Genomic DNA, 17,265 nt, shown 5'->3' with positions numbered 1-17,265 from the left:
CGCATTTTCTTTGATACTCACTTGGGAGGGCATAAGACTTCTTCGAGAAATTCTTCAATCTTATTTACATCCGTTTTGACTTCATTGTTGAAAGTTATAAATGGTGGGTGGGTCCCAGGAGCCAAGTTCTGCAGGTCAGCAGGCTTCCTGTTGGGCAAAACAGTGGTCAAAACTGGATCATTTTCTACTCTGGGAAGGCAACAATACTTTAAATACTCAGAGTGGTTCTAAATGTTAAAGTATGTAAAAATGAATAAGAAATAGTACTTTTTCCACTAAGTACAACAGCTGCACTGCTCTTCTAATAAGACGCGAACCTTCACAAAGCACAAAATTCATGGTAAGAAAATCAGAAATCTTTGGTTTTTAACCAAAAGACAAGTTCCCCATTCTCATTCCAAATTTAACGGAAGTGCTTATTAGAAACAGTGGCAGAGGGGCGCCTGGGTGGCTCAGTCGGTGAAGCGTCCGACTTCGGCTCAGGTCATGATCTCACAGTCTGTGAGTTCGAGCCCCAAGTCTGGCTCTGTTCTGACAGCTTAGAGCCTAGAGCCTGCTTTGGATTCTGTGTCTCCCTCTCTCCCTGCTCCTCCCCCACTCGTGCTCTCTCTCTCTCTCTCCTTCAAAAATAAATAACATTTCAAAAAAATTTCAAAAAAAGAAAGAAACGGTGGTAGAACTGAGAGAAAACGGTCTCTAGTCTCAACTCTGGCACCCACTCGTTGTGTAGACATGGCGTAAACCATAACTTTTCTAGGTCTTCCTTTTGTTTTTGTCAAACACGGAACAAGAGCAGCTGATTCATACAGCCTTTTCCAACTACAAGATTCCAATTCAGTGTTACCAATCTTCCACTTTCCTAGAAGTCCACTCTCAGCGAGGAAAGAGATCACCAGTCAAAATGACTTCAGTACGTAAGAGATAGCATAACCAAAAGTAAGATGCAACACAGAAAGGGCAAAACAGGATAGCGAACAGGAAAGGCTTAAAATACGTATTAGATGAGAATTTTGTCCAAATTCATTAAAAAGCCATCAACAAGTCAAACAGGTAGGAGTCAAAAGAAATTGATACACGATAGATAAAGTAAGTGGACACGTGGAAAAATGTAAAAAACAAAACAAAAAACCAATTACCAAAGAAATTCAAGAGGAAACTATGACGACATTTCCTTCCTATTAACTAGGGAAAACTGAAAATACACAGAACACTGATAAAGACGGCAAAATTGGATACTTACAGCTACTAATACCACAGAACACTGGTACCACCCTATTAAAAATCACAGTGGCTCGCCTGAACCCATCCGCGAATCCTAGAATCAATAATATGACCCAATACAGTGTGATCCTAATGATAAAAGACGGAGCGTACATCACCATCTATGAGGCATCCTTACAAAAAAGTTGACCCTGAATCTAGAATCAAGTCTCTTAAGGCAGCTGTCTCTTAAAATGTGGTCTAGGGGACCCTTTCACCAGGTGGTCCATAAAGTCAAAACCATTCTCATAATACTAACACGTCACTTACTTTCTTCACCCTCATTCTTTCATGCCTACAGAGTTATCCATAGACTACCTGGTGTGTGACGTCCCAAGGTAACGTATACAGAAACAGATATGAGAATCTGTCTTCTGTTAAGGAAGACATTAGAGATGTACAAAAATGGAAAACAATGCCACTCTTCTTTTGTTTTGGAAAATACATTTTTTGAGATAATAATAGGTTCATGATTGTTCTAACTAGTAAATGTTTTTTAAATTTCTCAGCTTTAATTTCTAATACAGTAAAGTTGACAGATACAACCCACACAATTGAAAGCTCTTTAAGGTCCTCAAATAATTTAAGTGTATAAAGGACTTCTGAGACCAAAAAGTTCATTTGCAGGAAACATGAGGAGTTGCTGAACAAAGTTAAATGATACCACAAAGAAGCCATCAGCCAAATACAGAATTTGGGACGTTCTGCAGTTCAATGGAATGGATTTCCACCAGTCAATGGCATGAGGGAAAAAAGTCACAAATGGGGTTTGGAAAGGACTGTTGCAGATTAAGAAAAATTTAAGAGACATAACAACCAAATGTAATGAGTAGAATTTGTTTAGATCCTGATTTGAAGAAAGCAGTCAAAGAAAAAAGATACTATGGAGACAACCAGGGAGATCGGATCATATGCTGGGGACTAGACGTGATAATGGCAGTGTGGTTGGGTAAGAAAATGTCCCTACTGTTTGGAGACGTACAGTGAAGGGTGCAGGGTTAGAATGACAGTGGGACTTGCTTTGAAACTTATTAGAAAAAATAGGGACACAGCAAATGGGTAAAATCTTGATAACTGAGCTGAAGTTGTGGGGAAGTTTATTCTATTCTTGTGTATGTTTGAAAAGTTTCATAATTAAAAAGATAAACCTTAAGAAACTTAAATGTTAAAAAAGCAATATATTGCTTCAAGCAACTTTTCCCCCCACATACTATTATAGCCCTTCCCTATCACAAATGCACAGAATTTAAAAGGATATCTTTTGTTTTTAAAGCTCACCCCCCTTTTTTTTTATGTTTACTTGAGAGACAGAGAGACATGGGCCCAAACCCATGAACTGTGAGATCATGACCTGAGCCAAAATCAAGAGTAGAACACTCAACCAACTGAGCCACCCAGGTGCCCCTTAAAGGATGTCTTTTAATGCATCATGAAGGTGAAATACTTTGTCACTGAAAATAATGTTTAAAACAGAGTGTGCCCCAACGTCTCATCCCAGCTTATCAATTTCCCTTGGTCTTATTCATATTCCTTCTCTGTCCCTCTCCTTTTTTTTCTCCCTACACCCCCATTTAGGTTTAGAAAGCACTTCATCTCCTTATGACTACATTCCAAAAACAAAGAGACTTATTAATGTCTGCTTAGTCCAAATTTTCTAACTCCAAGCCCCCTCAACCCAAGCTCTAGAGCCCATCTCCCTTTCAAGCCAAAGAAAAAGAAGACGTATTTTCTATGACTTGTGTAAGAACCGAAGCTCTAAAAGAGGACTTTTAAAAGTCAAAATCTGATTTGATGTGCAATTCTGATTCCTTTCCTGAGCATACTTTGGTCTGAAAAGGTAAAGCTGAGCACAAAATGACTGGAATCACGAAAGCTGAGCAGTCTTCCGGCTGCACACATATTTAAACAGTGGTGGACCCTGTGAGGCTCCCGAACTCATGTAAGTATCCAGGTCGGAGCAGGTCCTTTTCCAGGTGTCATTTCTTTGGTTTGTTCAGTTATCCCTTTTCACGCCTCACCATGACCATCTGTTCATCTGTGATCACCAACGGGCCCGGCAGGTCCACGGCCGTGTCACCTTTGGTCTTCAAGCCCCCTCACGTTCCAGCTCACAGCTCACGACTGTTCCCAGCTACCCTCCATTTCCTGCTCAACTCGGGAAGACCCTGTACATTACCAAGGGTCCAGAAACCCTAACGGCTCAGGGTTTAAACAATTTATTTTCAAATCTCAACATTTTAAAGTTAAAAAAAAGACTTGTTTTGTTCCCACGTTATAAAACCTATCCATCCCCATTTTTATGACTAGCAGTCGATTACTGCCTAAATGTAAGGTAATAACAACATACGTCTGTGTGTTTCACAAATAATTTTTTCATGAACAGGGTAGAGTTAGACAAAGGGGAAGAAAGGGACTGATGCTTTAAAACAACATGGAGGGAGGGCAGCAAAATAAGTAACAGCTATTACTTCTATAATAAATTGTAACAGCTTTTAGCTCTCCAAACAAATTTATTAGAGGAGGGATAAAGCTGGCATGGCAGAGAAGAAAGAGCCAAAGACTGAATCAAAAGGATGTGGTTAAAGTCTCAAATTGAATAGTTCTGCCATCCACCCACCAGCTATGTGACTAAGGAAATCACGGCCTCTGGATTTCCTCCTCTGCACTGCGGACATAAGCCCTGCTCTGCCTGTGAAGATCAAATCAAATAAGGCCTATGAAAGTGAAGTAAACCAAAGTACGCAAAGGAAATCCATGACGGCTTTCAGTAGCACACTAACACAGCATTCTGCAGGAGATGAGACAGGCGGTTGTTAAACTCTACTTGAGTCTGATGGTTCAGAACCGGTTATCTAGCATCAGCTGACTGGTAATAAGAAATCTGATTAATAGAGGCTCATAAGTAAAGTGAAACCAGGCACGCGATTACCAATTTTCTGTTCATATTAGGGACTAGTGGACAGTCCGTTTTGTTTCTGCCAAAAGCCTATCTAGATTTTGAAAAACCAAAGGTGACGAAACTCTTTTCCAGGATTAAGTGTTGACATGAAGGAGAACCATGTTAGGTCCTTACCCCAAGTGAGAGTAAGTTTGAGAAGAAACTTGAATGCCTCTCAACGGAATAGCGGACTTCAAATAAATGTTCAAGTTGCAAACACTGAGGTGACTTTAGAAGCTTTATCAGGTCATCAACCAAGCAGAATCTCCCCTGGCACTCCAAGGCCTCAGGTGTTGTTTGACCCACAAGGTTCACCTTACAGATGCTTCACAGAAACTTAACATTTCAGAAGCACAGCGTGACAGACATGAAACTGAAACACAGGCAAATGCTCAACATTTCAGGCCATCCTTGGCTTATTTCATAAAAGCCCTTTAATAAATCCTCAATGATTCATTCAAGCCCATTCAAATGTTTTCCTTAAGTGACATCTAGAAAAAGCAAAGTGCATACAATTCGTGCTTTGAGATAAGAGCACAAATACTCTTCAATGTTTGAGGTGTCTTTTCTTGTTTTTTTTAATGTTACTTATCTGAGTAGTCTTTTTTTTCTTTGTCATAGTAGATGAACAAACATATTCTATTCTCTCCCGTTTTGCTTCTAGATGAAGAAAAGGAAAAATAAAGAGAAACAAACAAATACAAGAGACAGAGGAGGAACCTCATAGGACCTAATACTTTAAGCAACTTAAGTGGCTTAACTTCAATTGAAAGTTAATTCAGTACACTTGCAACAATTGGAGAACACCGGGCAGGTGACTCAGGTCCAGCTGCTTCTTAGAAGATGAGCACAGTATACTCCTAGGACACTGGAGCCGGTTCTTAAAGGTGACCTATCTGTAACTAGCTGACTCCACTAAATGGAGAAAACAAAAATACTGAGTATGTAGACCTTATATTCTTAATTGAGTTCCTTTTGAAGGTACTGATTTTCAAGACATAAAATTCATCCATACAAATCAAGAGAATATTGAACACTGTATGGCAAGTATGGGGGAAAAAAGTTAACACCAAAAATCCGTGGTTTCAGAACACTGTACTCCTATTAATTATTCTTCTCTAGGTTTGCTATAGTCTAATACTAACGTCACCAACTGAATGAATAAGTCATGGATTCACCAAAACATACACGCCAAGGTCCCAGTTACTAAGCATTTGTCCCAATTCAACCAGTTAAAGGATTTTCTTTTGATTAAATGTGGTATGCTGCTAAACCTTCGTCTACTTTAGTGTCAGTCTGTGGAGCAATCATGTTAAAACAAAACAGCACCCACGAACTGGTTTCAAACCCAACTTCAATAATTCTTAAGAGAGTTCATCAACACCGTTTATAGAGTTGACACTAAGTTTAGAAGAACATCCACCATTAATCCATTTTTCTAATCCAGCTCTTAACCACCTCAACAGGATTTACCATCTTTGAAGTCATTTTGAAAAAGAACATAAAGACGTGGCAGTGAAGCTCTCTCTCTCTCTGTATGACTGTCCGTGGCTGTCTGTCTCTCTCTCTCCGTGTTTCTGACCCTCCCCCACCCTCAAAACACTACACATGGGGTGTACATATGATTCATAATGCGTTCATGAGACACACATCTTGATTTGTCGTGGTAACAAGGGCTTCGTGTCGCTCAAGTCAACTTTACAAAGGGGAAGAATGGAGTCTGTACCTTCCTGACTGGCCAGTAGCAGGCAATGGATGATTTCTCTAAAAGGCTGGCCTGTTCCATTCCATTTAGTCTCTCTGCATGTGTCATCCACACTGTGGTCACCACCTGGAGACCAAACTGATCTCTCAACTTGCTGAAGACAGTTTTCAGAAGGGTAGAATCACAGAGACATGATAACAAAAGCAAACTACCTGAAGAATCTAGAAATCATGGGGCGCCTGGGTGGGGCAGTCGGTTAAGCATCCGACTTCAGCCAGGTCACGATCTCACGGTCCGTGAGTTCAAGCCCCGCGTCGGGCTCTGGGCGGATGGCTCGGAGCCTGGAGCCTGCTTCGGATTCTGTGTCTCCCTCTCTCTCTGCCCCTCCCCCGTTCATGCTCTGTCTCTCTCTGTCCCAAAAATAAATAAAACGTTGGAAAAAAAAAAAAGAATCTAGAAATCAGATTTTGTTCTGAGTCTATAAATGCCTCTCAAGAATACGCAGAACTATAAGTTTTATAGCTCCGTGGTAACTTGTTAAATGATTACAAAATAGTTCAAGTTTAAACTGTCCTAATAATCCTCCAAAACTTTATGCTATTATTATGGCAACTTACAAGTGAGTCTTACACAGTCCCTTACGAATGGTGTATCAGCATGTGAAGCAGAAGGAAATCATTGATGACAATGCAAATGATAGGCAAGTTTCAGAGTTTACGGTGGAAATGGGAAAATGGAAACATGTATTTCCCAGACTTTTTTTTAATAAATTTTTTTTAAATGTTTATTTATTTTTGAGAGACAGAGACAGAGCATGAGCAGGGGAGGGGCAGAGAGAGACGGAGACAGAATCGGAAGCAGGCTCCAGGCCCTGAGCTGTCAGCACAGAGCCTGACGCGGGGCTTGAGCTCACAAACCGTGAGATCATGACCCGAGCCAAAGTCGGATGCTTAACGGACTGAACCACCCAGGCGCCCCATATCTCCCATGATTTTTAAAAGCAGTCTTCTCCAATTTATTTATTTTCTCAGAGGACATCACAGAGGAGGGATTTTATTCACTGGTAATATACCACCACTTTGACAACAAAAAGCTAATTTCTAGGGCGCCTGGGTGGCTCAGTTGGTTAAGCGTCTAACTCCTGATTTGGGCTCAGGTCATGATCTCACGGTTCATGAGTTTGAGCCCCACGTCTGACTCCGCTGCTTGGGATTCTCTCCCCCACCCACTTCCCTGTGTGCTCCTCCCACACGTGCACCTTCTCTCAAAATAAATAAGTAAACTTAAAAAAAGGTTCATTTCTTAATGTTATCATTTCTCCTCTCATTTCCCAAAACTAGAAAAGCTTACCTAACAAATATGTGACAAAATATGGCCACACTTAGATATATCCAAGTCAGGGTCTCAGCATGTGAACAGGGTGTGTGTGTGTGTGTGTGTGTGTGTGTGTGTGTGTGTGTGTGAGAGAGAGAGAGAGAGAGAGAGACAGACAGAGAGAGAGAGAGAGAGAGACAGGGGATGGGGAGTCTACTGTTGTTATTCTTCCTTCTTTCTCCTCCCCTTGCCTGCCTCTCAGGCTTATCTGTGCTCCAAAGATGCTAATCGTTGATTTAAAATTTTTATAATTAAATATAATGAAGGTAGCAGAAGTCTTCAAAGATTTTCATCACTGCCACAAACCTGTCCAGCCAGTATGATATAAGACAATGAATTCTATTCAACAGAAGTGTCTGAAAATGGTTTGACGAGTAGTAAAAAGTACCCTGAACAGTGTTGAGTACACAGTAGACACTGGGGAAATCTTATTTTTTCCTTCCTTTTTCCTGAATTTATTTTTTTTTTTTTTTAAATTTTTTTTTTCAACGTTTTTTATTTATTTTTGGGACAGAGAGAGACAGAGCATGAACGGGGGAGGGGCAGAGAGAGAGGGAGACACAGAATTGGAAACAGGCTCCAGGCCCTGAGCCATCAGCCCAGAGCCTGATGCGGGGCTCGAACTCACGGACCGCGAGATCGTGACCTGGATGAAGTCGGACGCTTAACCGACTGCGCCACCCAGGCGCCCCCCTTTTTCCTGAATTTAGAAACAAGGTAACTCACCTCCAGAGAAGACGAGGCATCTTGCCCGAGGTCCCACGGAAATAAGTGACAGGGCTCTCTCTACACGGAACCAGGTCTCTATCCCTAATCCATTGCTCCCCATTTGATGACATGTGATAACACCTTTAAATATGCTCCCAATTTTAATATTTTCGTTTCTATTCATGAACTGAAGATCTTGCTTAAATGGTGGCTGATGTAAAGCCCAAATTCCTTCCGAAGGCTGAGCACTTTTTTTTTTAAATCTCCAATTCTGCAATACAATTGCAGCATGAACAGAAAATGAGGTTTAGGAATGACTCCCACTAAAGCATTAAGGCAGCACTGGCAGGCAAGCCGAGGGGGATTGTTCTAAGCCTCACAGGGGCTCATGAATACCACCAGCACAGTCATTAACATCAATTGAGATTCAAAGAGAACGTGTCCTACACTGCCAGAACGAGAAACTGGCTTGTTCTTATGGATGAAATGTCATGGAACAATAATTTTTTCAGAGCACAGAGTGGGCCCCGAAATAGCTCTCAGTTGAGTCCCACTGCTCTCCACTGGTTTGTTGGGCGGTCGGCAGTCTTCACCGAGGAATTATAGACAATTACCGGGAAAAGCAGGAAAATCAGCACCGTAGGCATTTTCTCCCCCCGCAGCTTTTTAGAAACGGTCCTGTCTAAAGTTTTTAAAGTTAAGAACATACTGTGAGAGGTACGTTTTTGTTTTTTTTTTTTCACTACAGGATGCTTGATTCCTCTGTGACAACTTCATTTCACAACGATGTTTTGAGCCAGCGTTCACTCTCTTTAAATCTGACTCAAGACTTTAAGTGTCTTAACTCACTGAAAAGGTCTGGAAGGATAAAGACCAAACCTAGATGCGACGGTATCTGTGAAGCGGAAGCTGCTGACCAGGGGCTGGAGGTGGCACGGATTCGTTACCAGGTACTCCTTATATATACATGTATAATTGCCCTTGAGAAGGTTTTGGATGTACTGTAGACCCAAGATTTCTGAAGGAAACTACGAAATACAGGCTCCAGTGTCAAGTGCTGTTGGTTTCACACAAAGCCTAGGAAAGAAACAGACATCTTCTCTGGGGGGTAATACTCACTAATGAGGGAGCCTTGAATCCCTCAATCCTACTTGCCACGTGTCACTTTTCACACGCAGCGTATATTACTCTGAGACACATACACATCCGCAAATATCAATCCACGTACAGAAATAATGCCGTCAAGAGTTTGTACAGGAAGAGTGAAAGAGCCATTATGAGCTCACTTCCTTTCCTGAACCAGACTCCCTTCGTTTATGGCACTGTTGCCGGTCTGTGCCACAATCACGCACTGTGTTGAGCTGCTCAAAGAAGGCTTTTTCGAAGCACGGCCGCCAACTCACTTGCTCCAAGCCAAAAATGGAATAGGAGAAATCCGTGTATTTTAAGACACAGTAAGGGTGTGTGCCTGGTAGCATGGTCTATTTTTAGAAGTTACACTGGGAAACTTGCTTTTTGAATGCATGTGGGAGGGGGGGACAGTCATCGAAGGGGAACTACTTGAATTATTTCATTCTTCCAACAGCTCTGTCCAATATGAGGTGGCACACCTTTGAAACAGACTATAGTTTTAACTCTTACTGTCCCCAAAGGCTTACCTTACCTCTGCCTTCAGATACATAATTAACGGGTTCCTGGACGGCTTCCTGGATTATTTTCAGTAAATAAATTTTAAGACTCCAAAATCTCAAATAAGGGCACTAGCAGTAAGTAAAGAATAAAGTTTAAGCTACCGACAGAAATGCAGGGAATGCTAGCCTGGAACTGGAAATGGGATGATAAAAGTCTCGCTTTGTGACGCCCAGAGGAATAACATGCATGACTTCTGCCACCCATGTTTTTTCCTGGACGCTGTTCGTGACTGATCATGCTTAAAAAAATGAGCAACAAGCCATGCTGTTGTGTGTGTGCAAGAGGCATACATTTCCACTGCCCAATCCTAGACTTCCTTTTGTTATAACTGTTCTTAACCCTTGATTTAAATCTCTTCTTTTCGGGGCGCCTGGGGGGCTCAGTCGGTTAAGCGTCGACTTCAGCTCAGGTCATGATCTCACAGTCTGTGGGTTCGAGTCCCGCATCGGGCTCTGTGCTGACAGCTCAGAGCCTGGAGCCTGCTTCGGATTCTGCATCTCCCTCTCTCTGTGCCCCTCCCCCACTTGTGCGCGCGCGCTCTCTCTCTCTCTCTCTCTCTCTCAGAAGTAAACATTAAAAAAAAAATTCTTTTTAATAAATAAACCAATCTCTTCTTTTCCCCTAAGTATGAATGTTCTTCACGTCGAGCCTATTTGCCGAGGAAGAACAGAGGGGCTCCTGAACACAAGGAACCTATTACCTATCAGGGCCCTTCCCAGTCCTCTCCACTTGGGCCTGTGGAGGCAGAGTTAGAAACAACTCTTCACCGAGCAAGAATAATCACAGGGCCATGGATAACGGCTCTTATTTCACAATTATATTTAACCAAATATGGTTAAAATCATATTACAGACAGTTCCCTGTAAAGGAGAATAAATAAAATAGCCCACAGTCGTATTCGTCCTCCTAAAATCCCACTCTTGTCTTGAAGGATCCAGATAATATACACCATGAGTTTAGCACCTTTTAAATGAAGAAGCTGTCTGCTTAGAAAGTTCTTCATAGTTCCACGTTTACACTGGAAAGTCAAAGATCCTGGTGCTGGTCTTGAAGTTAAGAGTAAGCATACAGTAAGTTCCTAAAAAGACTGAGTGGCCAGTAAATGCAATTTACTGATATTGTGAGTTATCCATAATACTTACACAAGTTAAATTTGTCCACAAATCAGCTGAACTTTAATAAATGTATTTCCTTTAAAGAGCATATACATACATAGGGAGGGGAGAGGCTCAAACTGAAAACACTATACACTCAAGTTAATTTCCAACCACAACAAAATCTTACCTTTTCAGGTCCACGGTTGTGACACTAAATACAACTCCTTTGAGCCACAGAATCATGAAGAGCCTCTGGGAAAAGGGGCAGTTTCCTATGCTCTCACCATCACTCCCAGCCTAGGAAACAGAAATCAACATCGAAAACCAGGGTCAGAGCGGTGACATTCAAAACGAAAGACTTTCTTCTGACTTATAATCAGGGGTCCAAGAAGATAGCAAAAGTTGCATTACAGAAGGAGTGGAAACTCAGGTTTCTGTTATTTTGCTCCTTCATTTGCCTTCTCTCTTCTTAAAGATGGCCAGTCTACTATAGCACCGTCCTAGAAAATTTTCTGCAAGGGTAGAAATGATCTGTATCACCACTGTTCGACACAGCAGTCGTTTGTGACATATGGCTAAAATGACTGCTTAAAATGTAGCTAGTTTGAGGCTTTTCATTTGCTTTTAATTAACTGTATGAAACGTAAGTCATTTCCTGTTCTATGAGACAGTATTCTTTACAAGGCAACATAAAGAGGGAAATTCACAGGTATGTCTATTTCCAAAAAGTTAAAATCATCACCAACCCCTCCTCATTTAAAAAACACTCATTATAAAAATCCCATATCCTGTTTTATATATTCAGGAGCAAGAGAATAACAAGGTATCTTTATAATAAGCTATTTGTAATCCTACTTAATGTGAATGGAGCAGCTGATGACTATGACTTCCCCAAGCTCAATGATGAAGTAGAATTTTCCTAAAAATCAGTGGGACAAATCTTTAATTCCATCACTTGTGCCCCCAAGTTTACAAAGCAGGGACAGGGGAAGCAGGAAACAGGAGGGGGGAATGAAAGCATACTGGAAGAGAACATTCTAACACTTGCTAGGGAGAAACACAGTCCTCTTCACCACAAAGGGTGGAAAAAGCCAGAAATAACTTTTGACAACTCATTCAAAGATGAATGATTCAAGTACTATTTATTATCCTAAAGTAACTCTCAAAATATTCAGAAGCCATTTCACTAAAATGCTACATTAGTAAAGTATTCCTAAACTAATGGGGAAATAGGGTGGAGTAAAAAAAAAATAATAAAGTCGTTAACCGATTAAACACAACACAACTAACAAAACACACGGGTATAAAAGGAAGATCCCAGAACCCTTCCCTCATCAGCATGGGAGAGTTACAACTAAGCTTGGTTAAAAAATAATAATAAAAATCATTCTTTATCAGAAACAAAACATACACAGAATTGTAACCAGACTGACTCATGTTAATTTCTAGTACTGCAACTTGCACAAATCTGGACTTCCTGCAGAAGGTCTAGTTCTTAAACTTTAAGGTGATTAAGAATAATCTAAATAAGGGGCACCTCGGTGGCTCAGTTAAGCATCCAACTCTTGATTTCAGGTCAGGTCACGATCCCAGGGTCGTGGGATTGCACCCCTGTGTCAGGCTCCACACCGAACCTACTTAAGATTCTCTCTTGGGGCTCCTGGGTGGCTCAGATGGTTAAGTGTCTGACTTGGGCTCAGGTTATCATCTCACGGTTTGTGAGCTGGAGTCCGGCATCAGGCTCTCTCCTGATGGTGCAGAGCCTGCTTGGCATTCTCTCTCTTCCTCTCTCTCTGCCCCTCCCCCACTTGTACCTTCTCTCACTCTCAAAATAAATTAAAAAAAATTTTTCTCTCTCTCCCCTGCCTCTCTCCCCTGCTCTCACACTCTCTCTAAAATGAAATTTAAAACAATAATAATAACCTAAATAAGACAGTTTGGATAGAAGATTTCTGGGCCTTATACCCAGAGATTGTGGACTGTGATTAAGAAGAATGCTTGGGTGGAGCCCAGGAATCCTCATTTTGTTACAGGCACCCAAGGAGATCACACAGCAAAGCACCTGCTAGTCACACTGAGAAACACTGGTGTGGGAAGGGTCAGGGTGATATTCCTTGGACAAAGCAGAGTCAGTTCATAAAACTAAGTCATCCAATGATACAATGTAACAAAATGGTACACAAAGCTGCTTTTTTGAGGATGCTGGCTATCCCCACACACAGAGAACACTGATAACATAAAAGTGAGTTTATCACAGATAATAAAAAGTTAAGGTATTCTCTTTCTGTATATGTTGAGGATTAATATTTTTACACAAGGCTGTGGGTTTAGATACTCAAATTTTATTATCATTCTTGTTTTGTTTTGTCTTCCCCTCCTGGTTTTAACATGCTTTTAGTAACTACAAGAGGGGCACCTGGCTGGCTCAGTCGGTTAAGCATCCTACTCTTGGTTTCCACTCAGGTCATGAACTTGCAGCTTGCGAGTTTGAGCTCTGCATCGGGCTCTGTGCTGACAGTGCAGAGCCTGCTTGGAATTCTCTCTCTCCTCTCTCTCTGCCACTCCCTTGCTCGCTCTCTCTCTCAAAATAAACTTAAATATATAACTACAAGAAAAAGTGTACCAAACTTCAGACTTCCTAAAAAAACAGTATAGTTTGGTAGCCAAAGAACAAGTCTGACTCACTTTGTCCTATTCCATTTGTTTAATCTATGAAATGAACTATAATTTCCCAAAAAGTCTGCCATAGGAGTGTAAAAATTAAGTTGGTAGAGAAGTTGTAATAACGATGTTACATAGAGCCACTTGGAAAGACATTCAACCGAAGGCAAGCCGGATGTAAACAGCGATTGGCTACAGATCAGAAACACCACACCATAACTAACCCCTATGACAGTCTGCAGAGCATATGCGACAGTAGAGACAGAAGCACCCTGGGACAGGGACGCTGCGTGAAGACCCAGTCAGGACACAAATGCCCCCTCTGCCTTCGCGCACTTACTTCCCTCTCGGGCATGTCTAACGCTTGTTACGCATCCCGCACTCCTTATACGATTCTCTTATACAAACACAAATAAAAGTATGTGTGCTCTTTAAAGCAGATCTGAAAAACTGCTTTTCATTAACTAAGGCCAAAACTCAGGACAATTCAAATGAGAAATATTGCCAACTACAAGTTTTTCTGAACTTTTAACAGCATAAGATTGGGAGCTACTAAAAGGATGTTTTCATCAAGTATACATACAGTGAAACTGGAAAAACTTGGATTTCTAGAAGTCACAAGTCAAAGACTTCCTCCTTTAATCCGTGTTGTAATAAAATTCCATTTAAACATTTCAATAAAATTCATTCAAGTTAAAGGATCAAAATTACACTCTTCAATATGAACTACGTTGAACATAACCTATTGGTACAATGGACTGAGGAGGACATTATGGTACAGTGGAATGCATTATATGCTGGAGATCAAGATACCTTTATTCCATACCCAGTTCTTTATTATAATAAAAATTAACACATAGGTATATCTAACAATAGCATCTAAGAAAGTATGTTTAAAAAAAAAAACTTTGCTTTTTACTGCTTCTAACAGTACATTCATGATGTTAAAGATAAATAAAAATTGAAACACTACAGAAAGTCAGAGTTCCTCTACCTTTGAAACATTCACTAGTTTGTTCCTTATTCTTCTTAATTTTTATTTTCTATGAACATACTACTTTTCTTTTTCCAATATGTGATTGCTGGGGCGCCTGGGTGATTCAGTCGGTTAAGTGTCTGACTTTGGCTCAGGTCATGATCTCACGGTCTATGAGTTCGAGCCCCGTGTCGGGCTCTGCTGATGGCTCGGAGCCTGGAGCCTGCTTCGGATTCTGGGTCTCCCTCCGTCTCTGCCTCCCCCCCCCCCGCTTGTGCTCTGTCTCTCTCTCTCTCAAAAATAAATAAACGTTAAAAATTTTTTTAAAAATATGTGATCGCACCCTACATAACTCTTTTATAATCTGCATTTTTATTCCCAATGTAATGTAATCAACCCTGTGAAGGCTGTCATGCCCTGGCCAGGATGGTGGCCAAGAGGGTCAAGGGGGGCGCCAGGGCTTCCAACCCTGCCAGGAAGACGAAGCCCTACTCCCCCCTGCTCGGGTGCACGTCAGAGGAGGCCCAGTACAGAGCAGTCAGACAGTCACCATCAACCAGAGGTAATGAGGCCACCCCACTGGGGCACAGCGGAGGCCACTGTAGACATTCAGTCTCTGACAGTAACCAGACAGTGTTGTTGCCCTTCTCCCCTCCCAGCCCCCTCCACAGCAGTGTCACAGAAGTCTTATTTGAGTGTTAGGGAAGTTTAAACAAAGTTTAAACAAGAGCCAGAGTCTCCTAACATAATATGAAAAGGTACCGGTTTCAAGCAAGAATCGCTTGTCATACAAAGAACTGTATCAAACTGAATGAAAAAAGGCAACCAACAATGCGGACATCAGGATGACTGAGATGTTAAAATTTGCTGACAAAGATTTTAAAGCAGCCGTAATAAAAGTGCTTCAAGGAGCAAGGAAGACCAGCCTGAAACAAGTGAAAACACAGACTCGGCCAAGAAGTAGAAGGTGTAAAGAAGAACGAGATGGAAATTTCGCAACCAAAAAAGAAAAGAAGAAGAGAGCTCAAAGGATGAGCTTCAACTGCCAAATGGAAGGCACAGAGGACAGAATCACTGGACAGAAAGGCTGGATAGAAATCACTCCCTCTGAACAGAGAAAACGTAGACTGAAAATGTGCTACTTCCTATATGTTTCCATATTTTGATGCCATCCATCAAACAGTTATGTTTGAAGGCTTCGTTTATGCTATTAATCCAACAATTTCATTTCTATAAATTTATTCTGTAGAAACATGTATACAGATGCCCAGAGACAGAGGAGCAATGAAGCACTGTTTGTAACAGCCACCCACCGGAGACCACCCAATGCAGATCGATAAAGGACTTGTTAAGTTATAGGCCACCACCAGAGGGGATGTCTGGGCTAACCGCTTGGCCTTTGCTGCTATGGGTAGGGGCAAGGTCACAGCTTTTTTTTTTTTTTGAGAGAGAGAGAGAGAGAGAGAGAGAGACAGACAGACAGACTGCGAGCGGGGAAGGGCAGAGAGAGGGAGACACAGAATCCGAAGCAGGCTCCAGGCTCCAAGCTGTCAGCGCAGAGCCCGACGCGGGGCTCGAACAGACCGTGAGATGAGGACCCGAGCCGAAGTCGGATGCTTAACGGACTGAGCCACCCAGGCACCCCTAAAAACTTTCCGTCTTAAGCTTAGGCTGCCCGTTCCTGGTTCTTTGGCCAGGGAGAGCAGGCTTCTGTTAGGAAGGTTTTTGTCTGCACCTGTTGGTGTTTCTAGGCTGCCGGCTCCTATAGCTCCGGGTCTGGGATATATCGAGACAGGAAACAAAAAATAAAAAACAAAAAACAAACAGACAAAAACCAATTTATCTACTCTATCTTTCCAGAAGCAGAAGTCTCTCAGAAGTATTAAAATTAGAAAGCAAAATTAAAAATGTAGAAAATGTGGTATATCCATACAATGGAATATTATTCAACAGGAAGAAGCAATAAGGTACTGATACACACTCTAAATTGGATGAACTTTGAAAAATGACGCTAACTGAAAGGAGCCAGTCACCAAAAACCATGTAGCATATAATTCCACGTATATGAAATGTAAAAAACAGGCAAATGTAGAGAGACAGGAAGTAGATTAGTGGTGACCTACCTAGGGCTTCTGTGGAGCAGGAAGGAAGGAAAGGTTGGATAAAAAGGGATGTTTTTCTGGAGTGATGAAAATATTCTAAAATTAGACTGGGGTGATGGCTGCACAACTCTGCGAATATACTAAAAATCACTGAATTGAATCATATGAATCATTATCTCAAAAAAGCGGTTTGAAATATACAGGCACAAAGGGCACCTGGGCAGCTCAGTTAAGTGTCAGACTTTGGCTCAGGTCATGATCTCACAGTTCATGAGTTCAAACCCTACATCAGGCTCTACCTGCTTCCGATCCCGTCCCCCCCCCCCCCCCCCCCCCGCCATCCCTCCCTCGCTCATGCTCTCTCAAAAATAAACGTTAAAAAAAATTTAAATACACAGGCACAAATTACAAATATAAATATATACATCCCAGATAAATGTTAACTTGGAATATATAGTTCTAATATTATGATCTCTTATTAAAAAACAAACATGTCCATGTTTTCTCAAAAATCAGAAAACCCAAATAAGGCAAAAACTTGAATAATCCCACTGACACAGAAATGACCACCAATTTTCCAGGTAAAGGCTGGGTCTAAACATTCATTTCAAATGTTCTTACAAAAGGAGCAGTTCTGGGGCGCCTGGGTGGCTTGGTCGGTTAAGCGTCCGACTTCGGCTCAGGTCATGATCCCACATCTGTGAGTTCGAGCCCCACATCGGGCTCTGTGCTGACAGCTCAGAGCCTGGAGC

At 41.6% G+C, this 17,265-nt stretch overlaps 1 protein-coding gene across 1 annotated transcript in view; it reads right to left on the bottom strand.

Annotated features, from left to right (window-relative positions):
- The window catches only part of CLIC4 (chloride intracellular channel 4), a 66,219-nt gene that overhangs the window by 19,125 nt on the left and 29,829 nt on the right, over positions 1-17,265 (bottom strand). Inside the window, exons 2-3 of the mRNA XM_040465152.1 lie at positions 10,962-11,071; positions 22-147 (exon numbers count right to left, since the gene is read on the bottom strand). Of these exons, the coding sequence (XP_040321086.1) occupies positions 22-147; positions 10,962-11,071 (236 nt within the window). The remainder of the gene's footprint in view (positions 1-21; positions 148-10,961; positions 11,072-17,265) is intronic.

This window comes from Herpailurus yagouaroundi, unplaced genomic scaffold (genome assembly GCF_014898765.1).
Source record: "Herpailurus yagouaroundi ecotype Mexico unplaced genomic scaffold, PumYag 77, whole genome shotgun sequence".
NCBI lineage: Eukaryota > Metazoa > Chordata > Mammalia > Carnivora > Felidae > Herpailurus > Herpailurus yagouaroundi.
The sequence above is the reverse complement of the archived record's forward strand: the minus strand, read 5'-3'. Positions and strand labels throughout refer to the sequence as shown.